This window comes from Pholcus phalangioides, unplaced genomic scaffold (genome assembly GCF_987345545.1).
Source record: "Pholcus phalangioides strain wild (caught in Gottingen) unplaced genomic scaffold, Ppha-v1.0 ptg000032l_1, whole genome shotgun sequence".
NCBI lineage: Eukaryota > Metazoa > Arthropoda > Arachnida > Araneae > Pholcidae > Pholcus > Pholcus phalangioides.
The window spans coordinates 3,737,104-3,756,705 of NW_028301622.1; the positions used below are offsets into that span (position 1 = coordinate 3,737,104).

At 39.6% G+C, this 19,602-nt stretch overlaps 1 protein-coding gene across 1 annotated transcript in view; it reads right to left on the reverse strand.

Annotated features, from left to right (window-relative positions):
- Nucleotides 1-19,602, reverse strand: part of LOC149066791 (uncharacterized) — a 77,795-nt gene that overhangs the window by 6,642 nt on the left and 51,551 nt on the right. The window contains exons 4-11 of the mRNA XM_089253196.1: nt 13,200-13,298; nt 10,527-10,721; nt 10,301-10,410; nt 10,027-10,144; nt 8,381-8,588; nt 8,153-8,220; nt 4,308-4,388; nt 3,972-4,139 (exon numbers count right to left, since the gene is read on the reverse strand). Of these exons, the coding sequence (XP_089109322.1) occupies nt 3,972-4,139; nt 4,308-4,388; nt 8,153-8,220; nt 8,381-8,588; nt 10,027-10,144; nt 10,301-10,410; nt 10,527-10,721; nt 13,200-13,298 (1,047 nt within the window). The remainder of the gene's footprint in view (nt 1-3,971; nt 4,140-4,307; nt 4,389-8,152; nt 8,221-8,380; nt 8,589-10,026; nt 10,145-10,300; nt 10,411-10,526; nt 10,722-13,199; nt 13,299-19,602) is intronic.

The following is a 19,602-nucleotide window of genomic DNA, read 5'->3' on the forward strand; positions in this document are numbered from 1 at the left end:
TGAAATGAATTTTGTAGCAGTTTACTAAGCGGTACATTTACAGACCACTTGAGTGAACGACAGTGCTGGTCCACATAACTTTGACCCGCGGCACATTTCCAGATCACTTAAGAGACCGATATCAGTTACTTAAGTGAAACACGGCATATATACAGATCATTTGAGTGAACCGTGCGACAGTTCCAGAGCACACACGCAGCCCGTGGTGCAGTTCCACATCACTCAAGTTACACGTAGTATAGTTCCACATCACTCAAGCGGCCGGTGACAAATATATACATCACTTATTGAACTACGACACTACTACTACTAAACCAGTCATGCACCTCGTCCATATCCCTCTGCGGAACTTCTAACGAATTGGTGCATGTTGGAATGTGTGTGTAGCCCGTATAGTGAACCTCCCGTGGAGTTTGTTTCTGTGTAATGCTTGTTATGTGTAGTGCTGCCATCTGCAATCAATTTTTTAAACTATGTGTTTTTCTCAACTTGTAGTGAGTGAAGTGAAAGAATGAATAATTGTAACGTTGTAGTCCTGTTGGTCTCTACGGCGAGACTTTTTAACGGGGCGATCGGCTCGCTGAACTGCGACACTGTTCCAGATCCACTAAGTGGGCCGCGACATGTTTTCAAACGAAAAAGTTGCCCGCAATAAATTTTCAAACCAATATGGAGTGGCCCGCACTACCCTAAAGTTTGAGCACATTCACCTAAGACAAACACAAATGCGATGTGGCCAGCATGGCTTGTAGCTGTCTTATTCTGCTGTACATAGGCGGAGATAGACTTGGAAGTCTGGGGGGGGGGCGTACGATTATGATGATGTCAATTCATATATGCATATACACATTTACATTAGATCAGTCAACTTCACCTTTGACGCCCCCCCCCCCCCGTATCTTCACCCATGCCGCTGTATAAAGATACTGGACGGTCTTTTGCTCTGAGATAGGTACGGTTGATTCTATCACAAATAAATATGATGTCCACCGCATAAATCGCTGTTTCCGAACCTTTTTGATGTTACAGCCTCCTTGAAGTGAAAGCTAATGCAAAATAATATACATAATTTTTTTTACTTGCATATTATGAAAACTGAAGTAATGAATTCCGATTTTGCAGTACAAATGTCGTTTTGCAAATGTGTGAAATGTATGCAATAGAAATAATGGAAATGATCTCGTGGACCACCTACAATGAACTCACAGACTCCCAGAGGTGTCCCCGGACTACAGTGTGAAAAACATTGACAACAGGTTATGTTAATAATCATTTATTACAGAGAAACATGACTGTTACAAAGCGATTGGGGGAACAGTATAGGACTTCCCAACACTTGCCTAAACGAATCACAAAACACGACCCGACTCCAATTCCAGTAGACATCGCAAAAAAAAACCTATCAAAAGCAGACATGTTTTTTGTTAGTATACGAGCGTTTGACATTCTTACTACCAAAGTTAATCCATCTGCAACATATACAACGCGCACCAATTCGTTCAACTTGGGCAAGAGATGTCAACCAACCAAACAAGTAAGTAAGCAAGCAAGCAAGCAACAGATGCCAACAAACTTTTAAAGGTCATTAATCTGGTGTTATGTGAGATGTGCAATGTGGTGTCAGTGTCACATAAGTGAGCCGGAAGTCGGCATGAGCGGTCTTATTCCTCAACTGAGCGTAAAAACACCACTAGACGTATGTATTCAAGATTGCAATGCCACTATACCGCCAGCCACATCGCAATAAGAACTTTATACGACAACTTGGAATAGTTCTGGATAAAAAAAAAAAAAATAAGAAGAAGAAGTGCCAAGAACTTGATGAGTTTTTCTTTGGCTATTGCAAGAAAGAGCAAAATAAAAAAATGTTGGAGAAGAGAAATAGACGATGCGGAAAGTTATTTGGTTCGAACCCATCCTCCTTGTCTTCTAATATTCCTCCACCTCTATTTTATTTTTGCTCTTTTCTTACTTAGTCTTGACCTGGATGCATTGACCTTCTCCACCTGGTTTAAGAATTCTCTCTTTTTCTCGGGATATTTAATTTGTTTTATACATAACTTTTTTTCTTTAAAATTACTTTTTTTTTTGTATATAAAAGAAAGAGAAAATGATATCCTATGTGAAAAATCTCGTGATCGAAAACAATGGCGTTACGTGATATCGCATTGGACGCTGAAAAGAAAAATTCGCAAAAACTTTTAATAGGAAAGTTATCTTATGGAGAGAAATTCTTTAAAGAAATTATTCGATGTAACGGATTACTTTTTTTTGGTAAATAATAACGACAAAATCTGTGTTAATATATAAATATTACCGAAATTTAGTGATTTCAATAATTAGTAGTTCGTAATTCGTATCTTTGACGATTATGACAGTTTTTAACACTAGAACGGCCGGAGCAGTCATTTTGACGGTTTTTTGGTTTTGAAAAGCTATAATCTCGGTAGTATTAGACGTACACACTCCATTTTTGGTGGCTTTTCATTATTTCTGTGTAAAAAAATTTGAAGACATTGAAGTTTTTGTTTGGGAGATACGACGTTTATACTTAGAACGGCCAAGAGCGGCCATTTCGACTGCTATATGTAAATTGTATATTATATATTCTCTCCTTGTGGTGGGCGTTAATATAAACTTTAATTTTAGGTTTATTTCCTATCATTACCTGATGGCACACACAACACAACATATATTCAGGAATAACATACCAATAACAAAAAATAAATAAAATAATGCTATTCGTTGCATCATGTTACTGGGCAATCTAAAGAGTCTATTGACAGAGACAGTATGTATAATCAATCAAAACCCTATATCTTATTGAGCTCTGCTATCAAATTGAGGGAACTTTTTTTTTCGGATTGTTCACCTGGCAAGCTCAGTTTTTGTTTTGGCTTGACATTTCATAACTCTCCATGACACCATCTGATCTGAAAGCTTCCTACGAAACCGACGTTCATTCACAGTGTGTAGAAATATCTCTTATTATCTCTTATCATAAAAATCTGAGGCGACTTAGGATACAAACTCTAACAACAAAAATCATGATTTTCTGCTATATTTACCTTACCGGAAAGAAAAAGTAGTGATTCCGGCAGTGACTGGTTTGAATCAGATAATACTCTTGAAAAAGAAAGACAAAGATGTGTGTGCATGTGTCTTTTTTTATATTGCATATTCTTTATAAGTTGATTTGTAGTGTGAAATTTTAAGTGCCCTAGTTTTTCCTCAATAGTGAAAATTTATATTGGCATAATAGAATATGTTATCCATAGCGTGCGCGAACAACTAACAATACAAATTTTGATTCATTTTGAGATGTTTTTCAGAAAAACACTTTTATTCAAAGTAATTCTAATTTCATTCAAAGTAATTCTAATTTCATTCAAAGTAATTCTAATTTCATTCAAAGTAATTCTAATTTCATTCAAAGTAATTCTAATTTCATTCAAAGTAATTCTAATTTCATTCAAAGTAATTCTAATTTCATTCAAAGTAATTTATTTTGATTTTCATAAAATAAAAAAAATAACAATTTTTTTACAGTTTAATTTTTTTTAGTTGGAATACATTGTTTTAATTAATTTATTTTAGACTTTATGAATACATTAAGTTCAATATGAAATATAAATAGATCAAAACTGTTTTTTGTCAAAATTAATTTTAATTAAAGTGCCAAGAGTGATTCAGTTAAATAATTGAAGGAATTTTTGTCACGTTTTTGTAGAAAAAATGCCGATTCATCTACTCACATCCACATACGCCATCTATAAATCCTTAAAAAAATGATTTTTTTACAAATTAATTTTCAAAATAATTGTTTCTATCCCGATATCTCAGAAAATGAAGTTGCAGATAAAATGCAGTAGCGTATAATAATGCGCAATAAGAAATTTCGATGCTCTATTCAGGTATAATCCTCAGATTATAAGCAGGAAAATACGGTACATAGAGTGTCAAATCCTTACCTTCGTAAACTTGAGATTTATTCAGGCAGTTGCTGACAGTGTAAAACATCACATCCGGGTTGTTACAGTCCGAAGCGACTTTAGCACACAGAGTTCCAGAACTCTCGGGCAGAACTCCCGTATAATCACCGGTTATTGGGCAAGGAGCTACCTGTAGTGTCTCATCTCCTGGGAAAAACGAGTAGAAAACAAAACAGTTATATAGAAAGATGAGAAACCGGGAGATAATAATCCTCGGAATATAAAACTATTTAGATAATGTTCGACCTTCAAACGGACTCTCACAAATCATTATTTGAATAAAATTGTCAATGAATCCGTAATATGATAACTTACTTCCTTGAGTGATCCAGGCCCCGTAATCGAACTGCTGGTCGTGGCAGAGGGCGTCGTGGGGAGACAGGCTCGCCTGGGCCCCTGAAAAACAAGAAATCGCCATAAAACGGAACGTTAGTCACTAAAAAAAAAACAATACACAGTAAAACCTCCCAACAACGGTCACTAGCGGGACCTTGAACATGTGGCCGTTATTGGGAAGAGACGTTTTTATTCTGAACGGGGCAAAAAAAACTAAAATTTGCGATCCATATAACATGTGAAATGATGATCCGTTCTGTAATTGATTACGATAATTATACAATTGATTATATTAGAATAATGATTACGCCATAATATTATACTAATTTATTAATCTATTATACACTATCTACCAATAAGTATTTGGACACCTATGCAAATGACGATATCTGTGGTCTTGAGATACGTCACGCCCTCCGCCGGTATATATCGTGTAGGAAACAACATCGGCATTAGTCGCATGCAAGATGCCCGCCGCGCAGTTCGGAGCTCTCTGATTTCGAGAAAGGTATAATTATCAGGTATCACAAAAATGACCGATCCTTAAGGAACATATCTAGCGAGCTGAAGTACCCAAAATCGACAGTGACCTATGTGATTAAGAAGTGGAAGGTGAGCTGTGATTGTCGGAATTAGCCCCGAGTCGGCAGACCAACGAAACTGGGAGATAGAGACCGACGAGTGCTGTCCAGAGAAATTCGAAAGAACCGCACCCAACCGATGGCCCTCATCCGAGAGGAGTTTCAACAGGCATCCGGGAGTATTGTTTCAATGAATACCATCCGTAAGGAAGCACATCTGATTAGTTTTCATGGTCGTGCTGCTGCCCATAAGCCTTTGATCACAAAGTCCAACCGCGTTGCTCGGTTAATGTGGTGCAAAGCACATCGAAATTGGACCGTAGGTCAGTGGAAACGGGTTCTTTGGAGCGACGAATCAAGGTTCACCCTCTACCGTTCGGATGGCAGGGTCTGGGTCTGGCGTCTGCCTGGAGAACGTCTCCTGCCAGAATGCATTGTGCCAACAGTCAAGTTCGGCGGAGGTGGAATTATGGTCTGGGGGTGTTTCTCCTGGTATGGACTGGGACCCTTGGTCCCCATTCATGGTAAGCTCAACGCCGATGCCTACTGCACTATTTTGGATGACAATGTGCTTCCTACGTTGTGGCAGTTTTACGGGGTGGACCCCTGTTACTTCCAGGACGACAATGCCAGCTGTCATACTGCGAGGTTAACCAAGGCTTGGTATGGTGCCAATGGGGTTCATCGAATGGACTGGCCTGCCCAGAGCCCAGACCTGAACCCTATCGAGAACCTCTGGGACGAGTTGGATCGCCGAATTAAGGGGTGCCCTACCCGTCCAAAATCGGTGAAGGAACTGACATGTCTTCTCCAAGCCGAGTGGAAGAAAATACCACTAGCCGTCACACAAGGACTTGTGGAAAGTATGCCCCGGAGGGTTCACGCTGTAATTGCCTCTCGTGGAGGCTCTACCAACTATTGATTTTGAATAAAGTTAGTTTTTCTTTTCTATCACAGGTGTCCAAATACTTATTGGTAGATAGTGTATATATGGCGCTATTTTGGCATCCTAAAATTTAGGCTTACAATACTGAGATAGAACTCAGCAGAAAAGAACTGATATGGACCAAGACAGTGTACCAGCAACACCAAATAGTTCTTTGTTCCCAAACATGATTAACAACTAGACCATACGATCAACTCAACCCATAACGCGTGGGCCAAATGTGGCCCTTAGAGTCATCTGATGTGGCCTGTGATCTCAAACCTAATTTTGTAAGAATAAACTGAGCAGCACTTTTCAGATCACTTCAGTGACTCACAGCATATTTACAGATCACTTAAGTGACTCGAGGTGCATTTAAAGCCTCCTTAAATGGTTTGCGGCACATTTATAGATCACGTAAGTGACCCGTGGCACAGATCACTAAAGTGACCTGTGGTTCATTTGGAGATAGAACGTTTAAACCGTTATAAATCCACATTTTGAAGCGCAGCATCCTATTTCGTTTCTTCTTATTTTGGCGTAGAATCTTCCTGGTTGGCTCACAAATACCGCATAGTGATTGGATGTGGGGCATAGAAATCGTCAATTCTAAGCCCGATCATTTCTTTTCCGCGCAACGATGATACTAGCAGGGAATTTTTTTCCCTGAATATTCTGAGGGAAAATGGACTACTTTGCGACGTCACGAGCAGCGTGCGGAGGCTTTCTATCCCTAGGAGGTGCTGACTCGATGCACTGTCCAAAAATATAGGCGTCCAAGTGTGTCTAAAACGACAGTTCAACAAACCTTGTGTATGGCGTCACCGACAGAGGCTGGAATTTTGCACGGCAGTACCAACTGTGAACCTGTAGTGTTTGGCGTGAATCACTTTTCTCTCTCCTGTTTGACTGTACGGATGGATGTTGGCGCAAACGGCGGGAAAACATCGGAGAACAAACACCCTTCCGCCATTTGTGGACGGGAAAAAAAACAAAAACAAAATATCAGCGATATGATCTGGGATGTGATTTCATGGCATTTTCTGGGTGCACTCATCGACGTGAATAGCTTTTATTGATCGAATCGAGTATGCATCGATCCCTGCAGAACATGCTTATGCCTATAAATGCGGATTCTGTTGCCTAGGAATGACGGTATCTTGCAGCACGACAATGAGACGGGTCACACATTGGGGAATGTTCGTGAGTGATTGGAAAATCACGAGGAAAAACTTACTACACTTCCCTAGCCTCGAAATTCCCCCAGACTCGAACCCAATCGAGTTTCTAAGGGACTACCTCGATTGGGTTGCTCAGTTGTTCATTCTGTAGACCCTCTTACGCGCGCTCTTCAGCAGATGGCAATCGCGCTGCGGTCAGCAAGGCTCCGTATATTCCCGTATACACTTTCCTAAGTCGTGTGTGTGTGTGCATAATTCATCACCATTAATTAACTGTCGGAAAATTCACCGCCATACAATTCACCGAAAGGAAAATTTCTGGAAAAATTCACCGACACACAATTAATTCATCGTCAGAGTGACATAGTGAGTGAGTCGAAGATCAAATGTGTGAGGGAGTAAAGGAGTGAGCAATTCCAAAATGAGTGAGTGAATGTGTGCAAATGGGTAGAGAGTGAGAAAGTTGGTGAGTGAGCAAGCGAGTGTGAATAGATGAGAAAATAAGTCAGCAGAAGAGTGACCAGCTGAGCAAATGATCGAGTGAGTGAGAAAGTGAGCGAGTTTCTCATGCGGTCGCTCACTCAATCGTTTATTCACTCGGCCAATCATACGGTTCTCACTCGTTCTCACTCTGCCAGTCACGCACTCAGTCACCCCTACGATCACTGTTTCAATAATCCCTCACTCATCCGTTCACCGGTTCTCTCATACATTATCGAATCGCTCACTCACTCATTCACCGGTTATCTCAATCGATCATTCAACCACTGTCTTGGTCATTCACCCGCTCACTCTATCACTCAAACGGTTACTCATTCACCCACTCCCTTGTTCACTCATACGTCCCTCACTCATTCACTCGCCCATTCACTAGCTAAATCACTCGGTCACTTACTCATAACGGACTATTGTCGGTACATTGTTTGTCGATGAACTTTCCCTCCTTCGATTTTTCCGTCTGTGAGCTGTTTGTCGGTGAATTTTCCTATCGATGAATTATTGGCGGTGAATTTCCCGTAAATCATTGAATAGTCTAGTCGCTACCTGGGGAGCGTACATGGTAATAATTCTGGATATTAACAGGTAGTCATATTAATGTGAGTGGACTGAGTGTTATTTTTAAGAATCAAGACTCACCGATGAGAAATTCCATGACATTCGGATTCCTCCGCTTCAACCAGATGCAATTGTATGCTTCTTCTCCGCTGCGTGGGAAAAAGTAATGCACTCATTAACAATATATCCAATCAACAATTACCTACACGTTTACAGCTTCTCGAAAAATTTTCCAGTATTAACGATGAAAATTTATGTGAATTCATTGATAAGATATTTCATGTGAGAGATGATTCCTTAATCGCTTACCAATGCGCAGATGAGAAGACTATAAATCTGTCTTCGGACGTGTTGTTTTGACGCTTTATGCAATTGACCATCACCGATTGCATCGAGCCGTGGTCGCGGAACGTCAGAGTGTCGACCTGGACGTTGACGTCGTCCCAGCGGCCTTGCGCCCATTCTGGGAAACGGCAGTGGGCTTGACGTACGGCTGGCGGTGGACTCTTCCGTGGGACTGCGATAACGGAAGAAAAAAAATTATTTTGTTAGTATTTTTCGAAAGAATTTTTCCATCGTCCTTCATGCAATTGATGCAGGATTCTTTGACTTGGTTTGAGTCGTGAATGAACTTTTTGGCCGGTATCAGAAGAGCAGAGATAAGAGACAAACAAATGCTCTTTATATATATCTGAGGGTTCATCTGAAATCCAAGTTGGTTCCGAAAGGTAGTCCGCAGACAATTGCGAAAGGTTCCTAAGGGCTTCGAAGGAGGTGTTTCATAATAAAACATAAATTAGAATGAAATATGTTATTGTGAAGGATTCTCTATGCTCTATGGCAAAGTACAAAGTGGAGGGGGGGGGGGGGATAGAGTCCTTTTTAAATTAAAGATACAACCCTAGAGCATTGAATTCTCAGTGATGCTATATGGTGCAATAAGATTCATCATCGGTCTTGCGGGGACAATAAGCAGCTGAATGTTTTGGACATATGATAAAACTGAAAATGGCAATACCATAGGTGATACCTAACCGATGAGTCATAGTATAGGGTTATTATAATTAAAGTTCCCGTAATCTGAGTAGTTTTCCCCAGAAACTGCTCATCCGAATACAACCAAATTTTCAGGATATCTTAATGAGACCATGAGAGAGAAATTTCTGCAATATAAAAAAGTTCAATTATTGAGCAATAGGTGAAAAAGTGGTGTTTTTTTTTAAATTGAATTTTCTTCTTTTCCATTTACCAAATTTCAATGCCTGAGCAGTGTCATTATATTGAAACTACTTAGACCTACGTAGCGCCCGTTTTGGTAGACGTATTCCATTGAAACGTGGTACATACTCTATATGGGCCATAGGGGGAAAAAATTCAACAGAAAAGCGCCATTTTTTCACCTGGTGGTAAAACATTGAATCATTTTTAATTGCATAAATCTCTCTCCCATGGTCTCATAAATATATCCTAAAAATTTGGCTGTATTCGGATAAGTAGTTTTTGAGAAAAACTACTCAGAGAACGGAAACTCTTCAATCATAATTACTCTGTACTTCAGGTTTTGTCTTAAAATTCTGATATTGAGCAGAAATGTCACAAGAGATGTGAAATTCTCATCTCATTACCGAGGTTTTCACAAGCATAAAAAAAAGTGTGAGAATGCCTAAGATGCAATGAGATCCCCAAAGTGCTGAGAGATCTGCGAAACGTCTTGAGAATGTTACAGTAATGCAGCAAAACGTTCCGTTGATCGACTTTTGAAGAACAAAAAATTGTCGATAAATAAATGACGTTCGGTTTAAATTTTGTGAAATCTGTTACACTGTGGAGATTTTTTTCAAACTTAAGGTGGGGGGGGGGGGGGCTGGCTCGAATTAGAGAAAGCAGGTCGTTTGTTACAGGGAAATGCCTGCATCAACGAGTGCTGCGAGAGTATATGAAAATAGTATACTTACAAGGAGTAAGGATTAAAGACTCATATCCATCTGTAGGTGACCTCAATTGATTGAAGCAGGTCGAATCGGCAGACAGTGACACGTACATCCGACCTGTCATTGGATCCACTCGATACAGCTGCATCAAGGAGAAAAAAAGCAGACACCATAAACAAAGTTCACACTCAATTCAACAGTCAGTAATGTGGGCTATGATATAAATGACCACAAGCAAACAAGTCTTAAATAAACTACGGAATGTGATGATAAGAACAAAAGTATATCTAATTCTCACCCCGCATCGGAATTTCGACCGCTCTTCCGACTTGGCTCTCAAGTCCATCACAGCCAAGTAACGACTATCACCTGTTGCTGGCCAATCACCAAGACATTTGAATTGCACCTCTGTGAATATTTGAATACATTGAAAACCAAATGTGTACAATACTGACGTGGTAAAAACAAACAAACGCACGCACGTACAGTTTTTTTTTTTTTCCATTGGTCATTTGTACACTTACCGATATCAGGGAAAGAGCACTGCTTGAACCTAACCACCAAAGTGTTACCCGAGGGGCAGTTGGACAATTCAGACAAGGTCTGGTCACACCTGTACTCGCCGTTGCTGGCACTGTAAGTGAAGCGATACTTCCCACTTAACGGGCAGAAAACTGGATCCGGAGCGATTTCATCATCCGACGAGACATCCTGTTTTCCTGTTGTTGCAATGAACAAAACAAAAGCAACAGTGAATTCACTCATATGTATATATCAGACAAATCACAGAATGATTCAGATTATTTCAGTGGTCACTGATTCTCAAAAGTCTGATTTGTTTGATTCTGTAAAGCAGGGAGTTTTTGAAATTCAGACCAACACATGCTACAATAGTACAAACATTCAATCTTTACCCTCAACTCTTAGTTCGAAAAATAGATTACAGATGGCAGCAATGTATAGATCATCAGAAACTTCACGTTAGGTTCACAACACCCACACACACATTCCAACACATACCAATTCGGTAGAGGTTCCATAGCGGAGTATGGATGGGATGAATGTGTTGTTTAGTCGTAGGAGACCAACAGCGGGTCCCAATAGCCACTTTTTAAGCCCCGTGATGGCAATGCCAGGAACCGGCACAAATGCTCACATTCTTGTCTGGTCTGGTTCAGACGATTGTGATCAATGTTTTCCAAAAATAAAATTTTAAACAGAAGCTCCATCCTTTCCAAAATTTTAAGGGGTATTTGTTTCTATCAGTGAGAAAAAATAACTATTAAAAAAATTATACCTAACTAGCAGTAACCCGCAGCTTCGCTCGCGTGAATTTGGTCACCTTAAAATTGTTCTGCAATGATTCTCCCCCCCCCCATATAAAATTTGCATCACATTGGGGGGGAGGGTCAAATTTTTAGGAATCCCGTCATAGTGTGATTCTCTGTATTATAAAATATACTACTCTCCAAATTTCATATTTATAGCTTCTGCTGTTTGGACTCAACGATGATTGAGCTCTATATAACCCCTTTGAACCCCCCCGCATATGACATCCTTGGATGATGAATTTTGAAATATCCCTTTTTAGTGAGCCTCTAAATATTTACAAACCGAAACTACTGGCCAAATTTCATAATTATAGCTATAGCGGTTTCGGCTCAGCATGATTGAACTCTATATAACCTTTAAACCCCCATAGGGGGCGAATTTCAAAAAAAATTTCCCTTCTTAGTGAGTCTTTACGTTATGAAACAAAACTATTGTAATTTGATATTTATAGCTTTAGTGGTTCCGGCTCGGTGATGATGAGTCAGTCAGTCAGGGCATGTTATTATATATGTGTAGATTATACGTAAAATTTGAAGGAGTATTTCCACTCCTCAACGAAATTTGGAGGAGCAAAATTGAATTTTGATGCGCGCAGCTAGATGAGCATTGGCAAACGATATTTCGTCCCTCACATTTCGCCCCTGACATTTTGAACTCGGACGGTGTCAAGTGAGTGACCATATGAGCGAGGCAGTGATCGTATGAGTGAGTACTCGTATTAGTGAACAAGTGAGTGGGTGGAGGGCTATAGAATGCCTGGATTTCATACTTTGCCGGTAACATATACACTCATTCAGTCGGTGACTCACCCTCTCACTTGGCCCCCGTCCGGGGAGAAATTTCCCGGTCAAAATGTTAGGGGTGAAATGTCCGGGGGAAAACGACGGGGGCGAAAACATCCAAACGACCGGGTGCGAAAAGTAACAGGGACGAATTTTCCGAATCCCGGTTCAGAGCAACAGCACTCACGCGACAACTTGCCACAGGGCCGCCCTCAGCGGACGCGGAGCCGATGTGAAAATAATTACGTGACTGCCTTCACGATGCGAATGATTTTCTCTAATATTAGTGGAACTTCACATAGCGGGCATTTCCCGTACTAGAAATGTCCCGTTATACTAGACTCCATTCCGAATTTCGTGGAATTGTGTAAAAATTAACAGCATTTCGCTCTTTATCAGCAGACACTCCTGTTTGCGGTTATAATTTTCAGTCTTATATAGGAGGGCGCCCAAGGCCCCTATTTTACTGGACATTCATTCCCGTTTATTCCGTTATTTTTTTATTTTTGGCTTCTTTAGAAATATCCCGTATTTTTAAGGACGCTTACTTAAATTCATAATCCTAACCTAGATCCAAAGCAGCAATCCAAGAGCAGCATTTTCAAATTTGTATTCCTGGAAGTCGAGGTCCCTGGAAGCTTTGAGCTCGATGCCGCTCGCGTCCAGAAAATCCACCACCAGCAATTCAGCGCCATGAAATTCACTGCCAGGAAAATTCATCGACCAACAATCCACCGAATGGAAAATTCATCGCCCACTAAGCCCCTTTACTCTATCTCTAGGTCACCTACAATATCTCTAGGTCACCTACTATATCTCTAGGTCACTCACTCTGTCACTCGCTTACTCACTATTTCACTCTCACTCACGCTCACTCTCGAACAATAACCACTTTGTCGCTCACTCACTAACTATAGCATCATTAAGGGCGGAATTCATCGACATGGTTTAAACTAGTCAGAGAATTTTTGGATAGGAGATCGGACAAAAGTAAGTTATCGAGCAAGCTTATAAGTGATACAGCACCAAGCTGAAATACTTTCATAAAGTATCAAAAACGGTACATAAAGTGAAAATACTCACTGTACAACATGATTTCTTTGAATTTTCTTTGTGCGATTCCAATGTCATCAGGACACGTGGCTCTTGCGGCTTCTTCTTTTGTGTAACACTTACCGAGACCTGTAAATGACGTACGTCCAAAACATTAGCTATGCATAAACATAGTACACAACATTTGCTTCTTGTGTATGGTACTTGTTACAGATACTGCATTTGATTCATTGTCTCGCCCAAGGGCATTATAATGGAAAATTATATTTGTTACAGGTAAGGGATAATTCAATTACTACGTCAGCATCTATGGCGGGAGGGGGGTGGTTCCATTTTGCTTACTTTTGATGACGGGGGAGGGGGGGGTTTGATTACGCCCATCAACCATCCTTTATAATTTTTTTTTCAAGCCGAGCAACTCAGGTCTATCGCCATGGGCAATTTACTACATAGGGAGTTGTACCGGAAGTGTAAGTATGTGTACCTAACAGTCTGAGTGCGTATCTAGTGTTGTGTATGATTTTTAGTGCTGCCACCTATGTCTCAGAAGTGGAGTGTAATGACTGAATATTTGTATTGTCTATAGGACTGTTGCTCTCTGTGGCGAGACTTTTTAGCGGAGAGATCGGCTCGTATTTGCGCCGTGAAGTTGGGAATCACAGAAAACCAACTTCAGCCGGCCACCACTGTGGTGACGGTGGGGCTCGAACCCGGGCCCCCGTGATGCGAGTCCGTCACTATGACCACTCGACCACCACAGCGGCTATAAAAATATTAAATAATGGCACCTTTACTGGGAGTGCCAGAAACGAGAAAAACCTTTCGCTAGTTTGTTTCGCATCTGAACTAATATTCGCCCTATTGATAAGTTTCCTATAGAATCACTTTATTGATCTCTGAATGTTCCTCGGATCGTTCAATCTGGGAATGTGCCGTGGGTAACTTGGGTGATATGGGGCGGCTTAGGAGCTCTAAAACTGTGCCACATGCCACTCAAGGGGTCTCTAAATGCGCCTCGGATCGCTTAAGTGTTCTGGAACTGTTTCACGGGTCACTTTGATCTGTGAATGTGCCACGGGTCGCCTAAATGCTATGGATCCACACACTGCAATGCAAATGTTCCACACGTCACTTAAGCAATCTGTAAATGTGTCACTTAGTTCATTTTTACAAAATTGGGTTTGAGGGAGCAGGCCATATCAGATAACCCCCAGGGCCCCATATTTGGTCCGCGAGATAAGGGTTTACCACATATGGCTCAAAGGGTGGTTAGCAATGAATTTCTGAAAAAGAAATTTGCGGTTCTTAGCATTGAAATTAAAATATATTGGTTATAACACACACACACACATGCTTAAATAAATTAGTTTTGTTTTTATATCGTCATCTATCTTTGACTTTGAATATTACTTTCTAATTTTACACTTATTAATTTTGATCGATTTTTTCACATTCCATCACTTCACTTCTTTTTATCCGAGGAATAAATTCCTCAATAATTTTGAATATTTTCATAAGTTGGGCCCACTTATAAAATTTAATTTCAATTTTATTTATTTACACATCTCAACAGGCTGAGCCCAATTACAGAGATGGGGAAACACACGGACATAAAGAATATGAAAAATACAAGTAATGAAAATTAATAGAAAAACAAATACTAAAATAGTTCACCGAATTTACACGTTAAAAATATGATCATCAACAAACATATAATACAAAAGTATATATGAGCAACAGAAACACGCATTGAGAATTCAATATGAGGAAGAGAAAACGTCCAAAATAAAGAATGGTGAAATTGAATAAGCCTGGAAAGTACAGTTGAATTCTTTTTTTTTCTTTTGTGTGTTTTGTTTGTTTTCTTTAATTCAACAATGATGACATGAATCATGATGACATGACAATGATGACATGACAATGATGACATGACAATGATGAAATGTCTACGTGGTTTAAGATATTAATGTCCGAAAATATATGAGAAAACTAGAAAATATATACAAATTAATATAGAACCTAGTGGAACATGTAATCTTTATGAAAAATATCTAGGAATTCACCCGTATTATGCATGCTCGCAAAATTGGTGAAGCATTTAAAATGTTCGTGCGTGCACGAGGTAAATAAAAAACATTTCGGGAACCATAGGCGGTGATAGACTTGGAAGTCTGGGGGGCACGGTCATTATTGCTGGGGGGGGGGCACGATGATGATGATGTCAATTCATATATACATATATACATTAGATCAGTCGACTCCACCTTTGACGCTCCGTATCTATCTCCGCCCATGTGAGGAACTATGAACCCGTCGCTCGCGAGATGGCACGGCGATATTGATTAGGCTCGTCAGATAATAGTCATCGATTCTGCCGTGAAGAACTTTGTGAAGGAATGATAGATCTCGCTTTGTACGACTGCTGTCGAAAGATGTCATCTTGTAAAAAGGGAAGATCCCCGAAGTAAGCACATCTGGGACGTACACAACAAAAGTCTTCCGGAATAATGACCTCAAAAACTTTTTCTGCACTTGTTCAATACGTACGCTCATCGCCATTTGAATGGATTGATTATTATGTTTTGAATGTAGAGGAAGCAGGCTGGACAAATTGCCTGGCATGCCCAGGGCATGTAAAATTTTTGACCGGAAATGCATTTTTTTCGATCGTTTCCGTGCGATATATATTTTCCATATATACGTATATATACTGCATATTTCCAATCGTTGAAGCTGATATTTTCGGAATAATGAGAAGTACTGATTTCTTATTGGAAAAAGTGTTCCCATCCCTTTTCTTTTGGCGTCATTGTATAGAGTGTATTGTGGTTTTTAACGTTCCCACTATACGCCATCCGCTTGATACGACTTACTTTCGTGGTCCCAAATTTCACTAATACTCATCGAAATTTCCCGTTTCAAACGTTTTCGCTTGCAAAGTTCTTCCATGATGGTTTTCTGGAAAAGGTTATGAGCCGGATAGACTGTGCTATTTTTCTCAAGATTTTTCCAGTTCATTTCCAGTTTCCAGTTTGTCATTATGAACTAATTCCGAAGTGTAAATTTCTTGTAGCATTTTTATCAGCGTGAAATTTATATTTGTAATATTTTTCTAAATATGTATATTCTGAGCATTTCCTGCCCTTTTTTTTTTGTATTTCCTGGCAAATTGCTATAATTTATTTTTGAAAAAGTAGATTCATTGAGTGCAGTCAGTTTCTAGCCATTTCCGGATCATTATCATCGTAGCTTTTAGTTACTTTTCTATATTAATTGAAAATTTATTTTTTAATACCTATTTCAGGCATTTCTTGGGCCTATTTAACGGCGGAATTTGAGAATTTTAAATGCCTAAAAGTTCTGGGCTCTAGTAATGACAGAATATTTGCACCATTGTAGATCTGATTTCCGCAGATAACCAACTGCTATTTGTTTGCCCGAAACTTCGACCCGGGCTGCAGAATTCCGTTCTTCTCAATATAAACTGGTAGTCACATCCATGTGACATGACTGTACATTCATCCAGAAATGACAGATCAAAGCCAAACTTACCATCATAGATCTGGGTCCTGGCATATTCTGCGTACTTGACTTTAAATTTTTATTTCACTGGTGAGTCTGTAACTGATCAACACATCGTTTTTTTCAAGAATTTACATGGATTTTGAAGAGAATGGATATCGCTCCTTATTTGCAATTTGAATTCTGTCATCTACTAAGATAAATTGCAGAATTTAGAGAATCCGTTACTTTCCATAGTTGAATTGTCGTATTGTTACTAATGGTCTGTTGACCACACTGTTGATGACCCATTGTTGCCTTAACAATGTATAGAGCGGAATTCTCTTGCTTTTATCCAACTTATATAAAGAACTCTTTCTGAGTCATATTCCTGGAGTTCCGACGATGAAGGTTATTCAGTTGGTTGACTGACTTCATTTCCCCATTTCAAACTGAGATTTATTAATTTCGTAGGGTTTTCTGAGGGAACTGATTCCTCTGTTAAGCTGTTGGAATGGAACGTGCACCTTTCCACTTTAATCTGGAGAGGCAGCTGGTTTTTCCTGCGAACGTGGTTGTCCAACGTGGTAGTTCACTTGGGAGGTCGAACATCGTCCGATCCCTGAAGAGATGGAAGAATCCTCCACTTCTACTTCTTCATTTGGAGGGTGAGGCTTTGGTTGAATTAGCGGAGCTACTGGAAAACGTAGGATACCATCCATTTCAGGCATTCGTCAGGTGAGGCAGCTTGATGAGATAGGCCTTTTAGGGTTGTCTCCTGTTCTATGCAACTGGTGATATGGGGGTGAAGTTTCTTCGGTTTTCTCTTTGAATTTTAATTGAATTTCAAGTTAAGGAGACCGTGTCGGTCGACTAGCTACCTTCGACGAGGAAGACCACAGTGTTGACTCAGGGGAAGAGTTGGCTTTGTGGATCGTTGGAACTCTGAGATCACCTATTTCCTTAGCGGGGCTTGAGTGATCACTCGGCAACGTGTCATTGTATCACAATGATGCGTTGAAGAGTAAAAGTTTTTGTTTATTCTCATGCATGTTCAAAAATTAAATGGAGAACAAATTTTCGAGCATTTTATGCACATGCTGAAAAAATATACAAACGTTACAGGAAATTTATGACGTTTAATTTTTATGTTGAGCTGCTTCTGAAAATTTCGAGTTTCGTTAATGGCGTCAAATATCCAGATTACTATATAGAGTTCGTCAACGTAAAAATTTGATTCCGAATGTTTCATGAATCGATAAGTTTTATTTTCTATCGCAGGCTGACTTTGCTCCTACCGCTGTGGTGGACGAGTGGTTATAGTGACGGACTTTCATCACACGGATGAATTCCGCAGCCACAGTGGTGGTCCGCGGTAGTCGTTCACACCGTATTCGAACGTGTATGATGATCCCGCGTGTCAAACACTCGATTTTTTTTTCGGCCTAAAATTTGGAAAATTCTTTTCAAAGATAATTTTTATTTCACGATATCAAAAGAAATTAGTTTTCATGACGATCATCTTTATCCACAAGTTCACAATTCTGATTACTTTCATCGTAAATCGCAAGGAATGGGGTAACTTATTAATCAATCTCATTAATTATAAGAACTCCAAGAGACTGGAGAAATCACTTCGTTATAACGAAATTTCGTTACAAAAAGTATTCCATGTTTCTTCGTTATTCCTATGCAAACTTATCTGGAGGATTAGACAAGTGTTAAATAAAAGGAGATTTTCGTTATAATGGTATTCAACTCGATTCGACTGTATCTCTGATACTATCAATGTATGAGAAAAACCCCTTATTTTTGGAAAACAATTTTTTGCGAAAATGTTGTTCCTTACACACGTTAACATACGGTAGTTAAAAATAAAAACGATCTGTAACTCTAAAACTATTATCTATTTAAAAATCTAGAATTCTCTGCCAGTATCGAGAATGAATTGTGATGGAAGTGTGTATGACTACCTAACAGTCTGAAAGAGAATCATATTTTTTTGTCGCGAATGTTTAGTGCTGCCATATATTTTTCAAATTATGAGGGAAGTTTAATGACGTTGTTTTGTAATGTTTTTACCGTTGTAGATCTGTTGCTCCACAAATAACCAAATGCTGAATGTTTGATGTAAATTGTATACTTGTGTGTGAAGATCGTCGTCCGTTTGAGTTAGTCCTCAATGTTTTCTCAACACTAGTGTTTGGCATCTTCAGGAGAATTCGTTGAGGGCTAACTCAAACAGTCGACATCCTTCGAACCCGAATGGCCGCGAAAACCTTATCAACTATTTCTGATTGTTTATCCAAACCCTCGACCGGACTGCTCGATTGCCCTCTTCTCAATATCAGCTGGTAATCACATTAATGCGACATGGTTATACATCTAGTCAAAGCATATCATTAGCGATCATTTTTAGAGATCCAACCCAAACCTTTCATCATAAAATAGCTCCGTGTCCTACAATGTTCTACGTATATGACTTTATACTTCACTGGTGGGTCTGAAACTCATCAGACGCATCATTATTTCCAAGATTTATTACACACTGAAGAGAGTGGATTTCAGCCCATATTATTCCACTCCAGATATATCGTCAACAACGAACAATGCCAGAACTTAGCGATGACATTACTTACCATAGGTGAATTGTCATATTGTTACTAATGGTCTGTTGACCACACTGTTGAAGACCCATTGTTGCAGCAACAATGTCGAGCGGGATTCACTTGCTTTTTTTCAACTTATATAAAGAACGCTTTCTGAGCCATATTCCTGGAGTTCCGACGGTGAAGGTTATTCAGTTGGTTGACTGACTTCATTTCCCCATTTCAAACTGAGATTTATTAATTTCGAAGAGTTTTCTGAGGGAACTGATTCCCCTGTTAAGCTGTTGGAATGGAACGTGCACCTTTCCACTTTAATCTGGAGA